We start from the raw sequence: 9244 nt of genomic DNA, 5'->3' as shown, positions 1-9244 counted from the left end.
CTGTTCGGTTTGGCAGTCAGATCCCAAGTGGTCCTTCTCATTTTGCATCATGATGTTCACCAGGTGTTCGCAAGAAGTGATTTCTGGCTGCTGGGATTCTGAGTCATCTTTACTGTTTGTTCTTGTACGGTTAATATTGAACATGCAACCTGCTTCTCTCTGGGAAAAGCACCAAGGAGGCTATTTTTATTTGGTGAATAATGTGGCCCGGTTATGGTCCCCCTCCCTGGGCCTGGGCCAGAACCCCGGGCAGCTGCCAGCACAGCCCCTGCCCTCAGCAGGGCGCTGGTGCCTGGTGCGGGGCAAGCGGGGTAAGCAGCGCCCATTCAGGGAGCACAATGGTGACCGGGGCTGTCCTGTGACAGCAGCGGCCACCTGGTCCCACCTCTAGGGAGGCACAGTCTGCTGCCGCCCCAGCTCCCAGTCAGTGCGTTTTCTTCTTTACGACTTTGCAGGAAACTGAACACTCAAGTGGTGTGGAGCTCAGCTCCCGTGCACACAGGAAGGCCGTCTCGGGTAGAACCACAGCTCAGCCATGGTGAGGATTTCCACCTGTCACGGTTGGAGCTTTATTTACTTTTTTTTTTTTTTTTTAAGATTTGTTTATTTGAAAGGCAGAATGACAGAGGGAGAGAGAGAGAGAGAGAGCGAGTGTTTCCATCTGCTGGTTCACACCCCAAATGGCCACAATGACCTGGGCTGAGCCAGGCTGGAGCCAGGAACCAGGAACTCCATCCCGGTCTCCCACGTGGGTGGCAGGGCCCGAGCACTTGGCCCGTCTTCCCCTGCCTTCCCAGGTGCATTAGCAGGGGAGTGCATTGGAACCAGAGCAGCTGGGACTTGAACTGAAGCTTGGATACGGGATGCTGGCATGCCAGGTGGTATCACTGCATCAATCTCTGTGGTTGGAACTTAAAAAAAAATAGACTGACTTCCTGCCCCTCAGAAGCCCTGGGGGACTGGAGGGCTCCTGTGTTCAAGGGAGATTGCCTCTCGCACTCCTCACTTGCTCACCACCAGCCTGAGATCCTTAGTCTGCGTCTCCAATGAGTATCCACCTCTAGGTCTTCATCATGGCAGCCAGGACTGATGAGGCCACAGCCAACCATGGCTCCAGACTTCAGGTCCCGAGGGCGAGAGTGCCCCTTGCAGAACTTAACGTTGCCCCCAAAGCCTTGACCAAGAAACTAGACGTGCTGGGTGGGGCCAGACTCTAGAATCAGGAAGAAGACCCGTGGGGAAGCCATGGCCACCACACTTGAACCTGGAGCAAAAGCTGGCTTGAGCTCAGGTTCTCGTGTACGCAAGGGCCCACTAGCTTATCATCCTGCAGGGGTGGCCTTTTTGGGTGACTTGAATTGGGTTCTTTTTCTGTACTATCATTGGACGGCAACTTTTCTCAACAGCGTATGGATTGCAGGTGTCTGAGTGCCCACCCGAGGTTAGAGAGTGAGAACCCGCCCTGCACGCCCCCAGCCCGGCACCATGAAAGCTCTCCTGTGGAGTCTCACTCTGGCCACAGCACTGGTGTTCCCGGTCGTGTACTTCATTAAAGAAAACCCCTTGGATGCTACCAGCTTCCTGTCCTGGGTGAGTAATGTGGGTGGGGCGAAGCTGAAATTCCTGGACCAAAAATGAAAAGGAAGACGTATGTATGTAAGCTTACTCTAATGTGGGATTGTCCCAAGTACTAGAGACATCCCCAGAGGAAAGTGTGAGGGATCTGTGTACCATTTTCTCCCTGATGAAGACAGAAAGGGAAGCTGACACTCAGGATGGCAGGGAACCAGGGCTGGAAAGAATTAACACTTATTTAAGGCTTAAGCAGAATCGTCCCTTTTCTTTATTCCATTTCTTTTTCTTTTTCTTTTTTTAAAAGATTTATTTATTTGAAAAGTAGAGAGTTACAGAGAGGCAGAGGGAGAGAGGGAGAGGGAGAGGGAGTGGGAGTGGTAGAGGGAGAGGGAGAGGGAGAGGGAGAGGGAGAGGGAGAGGGAGAGAGAGAGAGGTCTTCCATCCTCTGGTTCACTCCCCAGTTGGCCGCAATGGCTGGAGCTGGGCAGATCCAAAGCCAGGAGCCAGGAGTTTCTTCTGGGTCTCCCACATGGGTGCAGGGGCCCAAGCATGAGGGCCATCTTCCACTGCTTTCCCAGGCCATCGCAGAGAGCTGGAACAGAAGTGGAGCAGCTGGGACTCAAACCAGCACCCTTACGGGATGTGGGCACTTCAGGCGGCGGCTTTACCTGCTAAACCACAGCTCTGGCCCCCTTTTCTATTTCTTTCTGAGGCAGAGAGGCACAGGCAGGCAGACAGAGGTCCCATCCCCTGGTCCATTGCCCCCAACACCTGCAATAGCTGGGGATAGGCCCGCCTGAAGCTGGGAGCCAGGAAGTCGGGCCAGGCCTCCCACACGAGTGGCAGGGCTCCAGCGACTTGAGCCTCCCGGGCTGTGCGACTGCGTGACGCTGTCATCAGGAACAGAGCGGGCACTCACAAGCAGGGACTCCGTTTCGGGGAGCAGGCGCTCCAGGCAAGGCCTTGGCTGCTTCACCAAACACCCACGCCGACTTCTCCCCTGTCTTACAGCAGCTGCTGAGGTAGCCATTTTTCTTCATTTTCTAATCTTTATATCTGAAAATTTCCCTTGGCTTTCAAAGTTATATATTTTCTTCCATTTTTCGCCTGGGTCCTGACCCTCGGAGTAACCGACTCACTTTCCCAGCCAAGTGGAATCCTGGGCATCAGAGAAGACGTCAGAGGAGAGGGCTGGTGCTCAGTGGGAAGTGTTGCCTGGCCCCTGCGTCTCACACCTAACACAGGCCGTGCCCTTGGTGGGATTAGGTGACCCACGTCACGTGGGACTGGAATGGTGGGGATAGTGAGGGGTGACCATGACGTGCTTTCATTCCCTGCATAGGACCCGGGAAAACCAGAGAAACCCCAACCCCTGCTCCCCGACCCGTAGCCCGCACCAGAGCCCCTCGGGAGAACTCGCTCAGTGAACAAGGAAGGAACTTGAACTAAACCTGAGCCTCACCCTGTGTCCTGGAGACTGTAGCATTCTGTTATGCTACGGGGGACCCTCAGCCACTACTCCCGGAGAGAGGGACCCCTGGAGCTGACGCAGGCCTCTCCTTCAGGAGGAAAAGAAGGTGGTCGCTTGGCAGAGGGTCCGCATGCAGGTCAATCCCGGCCGAAAATCGCACCTGGAAGCCTTCAAAGCTATGCAGAGGAGCTCGGAACCCATCAGACACGTGAAGTCCCGTGTCTTGCTGGGAGCGCTTCCCGTGGAAAAAAGTGAGTGCTCACGAGGGAAGGGAGCGGATGCTGGGGAGACACAGGGACGGAGGATCCGACCTAAGGAACTGACACTCCCTCCCTCCTACCGAGGAACCAGGAAGGCAGCAGGGAGAGCGCAGGACGAGGTCTGGGAGGGGAAGGGAGGTGGGGGGGGCAGCATGGAGTCTTGAGGGGTGGTCTCCTTGGGCTTTGAGACTCTAGGTGTGGTCCACTGACAATGGAGGTGGCAGCAACTAGGAGCTTCTAGAAATGCAAGATCCCAGGCTACCCCAGACCTACCCAGAATCTCCGTTTTAAAGAATATATTTATTTATTTACTTGAAAGTCAGAGGTAAGGGGTGGGTGGAGATCTTCTGTCTGCTGGTTCGCTCCCCAGATGGCTACAATAGTGGGGCTGTGCTAGGCTAAAGCCAGGAACCAGAAGCTTTAATCTGGTCTCTCACGAGGGTGCAGGGACTGTAACACTTGGGGCATCCTCCTCTGCTTTCCCAGGTGCATTAGCAGGGAGTCGGATCGGAAGTGGAGCAGCCAGGACTCGAACTGGTGCCCATAAGGGAGGCAGCTGCTTTACCCGCTATGCCACAGCAGGAAGCTGGTTTGGAAACTGAATAGCTCAGATTTGAACCAGCACTCTGAGGGACGTGGGCGTCCCAAGCAGCAGCTTAACCCACTGTGCCACAGCACCCATGCAATGAGTTTATTTTTTTGAAACCATTTTGTTCCATGAACTTTTTAAATGTTCCTGTGACCATTCCATATGATTTGAGCTACTAACTTATTGTATATGTTGTTAAACTAAATCTCTCCTTCTCCCGCTTATTTTTGTATTCTTTCAAATTTTTTAAAGATTTATTTATTTATTTGAAAAGCAGAGTTACATAGAAGCACAGACAAGGACAGAGGGAGAGAGAGAGAAGTCTTCCATCTGCTGGTTCACTCCCCAACTGGCCACAATGGCCGGAGCTGTGCCGATCTGAAGCCAGGGCTTAGGAGCTTCTTCTGGGTCTCCCATGTGGGTGCAGGGACCCAAGGACTTGGGCCATCTTCTACTGCTTTCCCAGGCCATAGCAGAGAGCTGGATCAGAAGTGGAGCAGCCAGGACTCTTACCAGTGGCTATATGGGATGCTGGCATTGCAGGCAGTGGCTTTACCCACTAAGCCACAGCGCCAGCCTCTCTTTCAAATTTTAATTGTTAATTCTTTATCTTTTCTCTTCCAGATGAATGTTTTAAAAAATTTATTTTATTTATTTGAAAGGCAGAGTGGCAGTGAGACAGAGAGAGATCTTCCATCCACTGGTTTACTCTGCAAAAGGCCACAATGGACAGGGCAGGTCTAGGCAAAAGCCAGGAGCCCAGAACTCCATCTGGGTTTCCCATGTGGGCAGCAGGCTCCCCAAAACTTGGACCATCTTCCACTGCCCCCCCAGATGAATTATCATTTTTTAATTATTTATTTATTTATTTGAAAAGCAGTGTGACAGAGAGGGAGATATCTTTCATCCACTGGTTCCCTTCTCAAATGCCCGTAACCACTGGGGCTGGGCAACACCAAAGACAGGAGCCAGGAACTCCAGCTGGGCCTCCCACGTGGGTGGCAGGAAGCCAAGTACTTGGGCCATGATGCACTGCTTGAAGGTGCATTAGCAGGAAGCTGTATAGAAGTGTGGAGTAGCGGGACTCAAAGAGGCACCCTGACATGGGACACAGGGTCCCAAACAGCAGCTTAACCTCCTTTGCCACAACACCTGTCCCCGGTGCTGTCTCCCAGTGAACGCACTGGAAACTAGACTTTCTCTCCTAATGCCCACTAGAACAGTGTCTCACGGGCTCTGGTCTATGGTGGTCTTTTCCCCGTTCACTTCCAAGTAGCTGCTGGTTTCCATCTGATATCCTCTTTAATCCAAGAGGGGTTTAGAGCCGTGATTTTCCATTTCCAGAGGGATGCCTTTGGTTAGGCATTAGTTACATTGCTCCATCATCAAAGGATAGAGTCTAGAAGATGGCCATCTCAGGACAATTAAAATTGAAGTCTTCACGGTCTAATGTATGATCCGCATGTTCTATGGATATTTGAAAGGAATGTGCATTCTCTGATGAGTGTTAAACACACACACACACACACACACACACACAGAGTTAAGAACGAGTTTCTTCGTGTCTTGTTCAAGACTGTTTATGCTTACCTAAACTGATTTCTGAGACAGGTTAAATGTCTCCTAGTGTGGTCATGAACCTTATGTACTTCCACTCGCATCCCTAGAGTTCCATTTCATTTATGGCTTTGAAATAGGTGAATTCTATCTGCCAACACTTATGCTTTTTTAAAAGTCTTTTTTTTTTATTGCTAACTTCAGCACCTGTGTGTCCTCTGTGTGTGCTTTCACGGGACTTACAGAGCTAGATTTCACTTACCTGCTAAGGGTGCTCTTCTTCCCAGCTGGCCTTGGACTAATTCAGAGACTCCCAGGGGCTGAGGAGGGGTTGACTGAACCCCCGCCTCCTGCTTCCTTCACCTCCAGTTGGACTGGAGAATGCAGCTTGCACCCCACAACACAACCCGCTTCCCCGTACATCACTCCACACCTGTTCCCACGGCGCCAGCTCCCGAGTCCAAAGAAAAGAATTTGCAGCTAAAGAAACAGGGCTGTCAGAAAGGCTTACGCATTCAGATGAAGAGGAGGAAAATGTTTGCCTCTCACTCCAGTGAGTGCAAAAGTCAGAGGTGCTGGGAATGAGGCTGGGTGTGCCTGTCACCCAGCCCTGAAAGAAAATGCGCTCCAGGGGGCGTCAGACTTGCCCCTCCCTCAGCAGTCAGGGGAGGGATTCAGGAGTGAGAGATTCAGATTTCCGCAAGGGCGGATGGACAGTCCCGTCTTGGGAAGGCATATTCAGAGCAGCAGAGCATGGCCCAAGTGCTTGGGCCCCTGCCACCCACGGGGGAGACCCCGACGAAGCCCCCAGCTCCAGCCTGGCCCAGCCTCAGCTGTTGTGGCCATCTGGGGAGTAAACCAGTGGATGCAAGATCTGTGTGTGTGTGTGTGTCTGTAACTCTGACTTTCAAATAAAAGTAAACAGATATTTTTATAAAGAACAAAAAAAAAGTGCACTCAGGTCCCTGCCTTCCCAGGATCTGCACCCGCAGGAGTCTGGCGTCGGAGCCGGAGCTGGCTGTCAAGCCCAGGCACCCAACATGGGACACGGGCGTTCCCACTGGCCTCCCAACCTCTGGGCCAGACGCTCGCCCCAAGGTGTCGTCCTTATTTATGTACAACGTGTCTTACATTTAGCTACTTGCTTCTTGGAGTAAGATCCTGAGCTCCTGTCCCTTTAAAAATATTCACTTATTATGTATTTATGTATGTATGTATGTATGTGAAAGGAAGAGAGAGAGAGAGACACACACACACAGAGAGAGAGAGAGAGAGAGAGAGAGAGAGAGAATCTTCCATCGGCTGGTTCACTCCTCTGGATCGAGTCACCTGTTCCTGCCTTCAGTGGTGTGACCATCTACCCCCACCCCCACCAGTAGATGGAAGTGCCCCCCCAAATAAATAAATATTTTAAAAAGAATAAAATTTCAATGGTTTGAAACATGTAAAATCCATGAGTTCACAGGGATTAGAAAAAACTGACAAATTCTGTCACCATTTGAGAACGTTAGGGCGCCGACCCATTATTCTGAAAGCTGATACAGGGGGCAACCAAGCATTTCTCTGCTGTGCTGTGGGAACCGGGGAGTCCTCTCTTCACAGGAGCATTCTGGACAATAAATGAAGACACGTTGGCTTTGAATAATGCCTTCCTGGGGCAGGCCTGTGGCACAGCAGGCTACAGAGGAGTGCCAGTTCCAGCTCTGCTCCGCTTCTGATTCACCTTCCTGCTAAAAAGCCTAAGAAGGCAGCAGGTGATGGCCCTAGTACTCGGGCCCCTGCCACCCACGTGCCAGACCTGGATGGAGTTCCTGGCTCCTGACTTCAGCCTGGCCCAGCACTGGCTGATGTGGCAAACTGGGGAGTGAACCACTGGATGGAAGATCTCTCTCTCTCTCTCTCTCTCTCTCTGTCTCTCTCTCTCTCTCTCTCTATCATAGCATCTCTCCTTCTCTGCCTATAACTCTGATCTTCAAAATAAATAAATAAATCTTTAAAAACAAATGCTTAGGCCTCAGCCTGAGGATGGATGCTGCCACCCTCAGCCCCGTGGTGCTCCCCAGCCCAGTGGCTCTGGAAATCCTTCTAGAAGGAATCATATCCCAGGCAGGCATCCCAGGGCCCAACTGCTCCTCTTTGTCTTTGGTGGCTCTGAGCTTAGAATGGCCCACAGAGTTCTGTAGGAAGCTGAGCCCTTGCACTGTGTCTTTGGTGTAGGGAGTCCCTGCTCAAACGTCCCCATGGACCCTGTCCCAGGGACTCATAATACGGCCCCGTAGTCACTGCTCGGGGGACAACTGCGATGTAACCCTACAGAGGTGCAGGCGGAGCTGGCCCACAGCAGTGGTCGCCTCATTTCTCCGAGCTGACAAAGCCTCTCCCTTCTCCCCTCCCCTAGAGCTGCTGACCATAGGGATCTCCTTGGGGCGCCGGCCCCGCGGCAGCGCCCTCGTCCACACCCTGCAGCGGCTCTTCCTGGCTTCCTCCCCGGCCGAGCAGAGGTGCTTCACGGTGGTGGTGCAGCTGGCAGACCCAGACCCCAAGTGGCAGGATCAAACGCTCTCCAGCCTCTCAGCCCTCTTCCAGCCGCACGTGCTGGCCGGGCGGCTCCTGGTGATCACGCCTCCTCCCCAGAGCTACCGGCCTTTGAAAAACCCGAAGAAAACCTTTAGACACAGCCCCGCGTGCGGGGCCTTCCGCCCGGAGCAGAACCTGGATTACGCATTCCTCATGAACTTCGCTGTCAACTGCTCCGACTACTTCCTGGTGATGGACGACGACGTGCAGTGTGCGCCGGGATTCGTCACGCACATCGCGGCCACCCTGGCCACCTGGGAGTGGACGTCCTGGGTGACGCTGGAGTTCTCGCGGCTGGGCCTCACTGGAAAGCTCTTCCGCACCCGCGACCTCCCCGGCTTTGTTCGCTTCCTTCTCCTCTTCCACCAAACCATGCCCTGTCGCTACCTTCTCTCCCACTTCCAAGATGTCCTGCAGCAAAAACCAATCCAGTTCTCGCCCTCCCTCTTCTGGCGCGTGGGCAATGCCTCCTCCACGCAGGACAAGCTCACCAGCCTCAGGGAGACCGAGCCGGAGGAAAGTGACGCCGACTCGCCCAGCAACCCTGCGGCCACCATCTACTCCAACCTCAACGTAACCAACAGCTCCACGCTCATGAACGCCTACAGCCTGGACAGGACCGTCTTCTCTACCCGGGAGGCTACGGCCGGCAGCCATCTGACCGTGATTCTGGACACACCTGCCAGAGTCTCCCGAGTTCAAGTGCTGACCGGCTCCGAGCTGGACGAAGAGAGCCGGGTGAAGGAGGGGCAGGTGGAACTGGGCTATGACACCACGAACCTGATCGACGACTGCGACGACTACGTGCTCCTGGGGCTCCTTGTCAATGGCGTCTTGAACAAGCAGGTGCTGTCGGAAAAGTCTGCAAAGAAGGTGAAGTGTGTGAGATTGCTGGTGACAGCCACTCTGCCCTCGGGATTCACACTCAGACACATCAACCTCTGGACCCGGTGAATCCGACACGTGGAGCAGACACTGGACGCTGTGCAAGTGGTCAGGCTAGAACTCTACAGAGGTAACAAAGCATTAAAGTCTTGAAACTGGTTCAGTGAATCTGGTTCTTTTCAGTACTCCTTGAATTTTATTGATTTCATTTTATTTGAAGATCAGAGAGACAGAGAGAGAGTTCTTCCATGTGCTTGTTCATTCCCTAAATGCCAGGACTGGACCAGGCTGAAGCCAGGAGCCCAGAATTCAGTCCACATCTCCCACAGG

General features: G+C 53.1%; 1 protein-coding gene across 1 annotated transcript; it reads left to right on the top strand.

Annotated features, from left to right (window-relative positions):
- The first annotated feature begins 1485 nt into the window (after nucleotides 1–1485).
- On the top strand, nucleotides 1486–8983 carry LOC100340174 (alpha-1,3-mannosyl-glycoprotein 4-beta-N-acetylglucosaminyltransferase C). The gene is made up of 3 exons (XM_008268657.4): nucleotides 1486–1590; nucleotides 3141–3297; nucleotides 7851–8983. Exons 1-3 carry the CDS (start codon nucleotides 1486–1488, stop codon nucleotides 8981–8983), a joined length of 1395 nt encoding a protein of 464 aa, XP_008266879.4.
- The last annotated feature ends 261 nt before the right edge of the window (nucleotides 8984–9244 follow it).

The sequence above is a fragment of the Oryctolagus cuniculus genome, chromosome 13 (assembly GCF_051225735.1).
Source record: "Oryctolagus cuniculus isolate XC-2025 breed Fujian yellow rabbit chromosome 13, ASM5122573v1, whole genome shotgun sequence".
Lineage (NCBI taxonomy): Eukaryota > Metazoa > Chordata > Mammalia > Lagomorpha > Leporidae > Oryctolagus > Oryctolagus cuniculus.
The sequence above is the reverse complement of the archived record's forward strand: the minus strand, read 5'-3'. Positions and strand labels throughout refer to the sequence as shown.

What these genes read in the sequence shown, in the direction of transcription:
- LOC100340174 (XM_008268657.4), top strand. Translation starts at nt 1,486, where the DNA reads ATGAAAGCTCTCCTGTGGAGTCTCACTCTGGCCACAGCACTGGTGTTC. An exon ending in CTACCAGCTTCCTGTCCTGG is followed by an intron (nt 1,591 to 3,140) that starts GTGAGTAATGTG and finishes CCTCTCCTTCAG; the next exon opens with GAGGAAAAGAAGGTGGTCGC. An exon ending in AGCGCTTCCCGTGGAAAAAA is followed by an intron (nt 3,298 to 7,850) that starts GTGAGTGCTCAC and finishes CCCCTCCCCTAG; the next exon opens with AGCTGCTGACCATAGGGATC.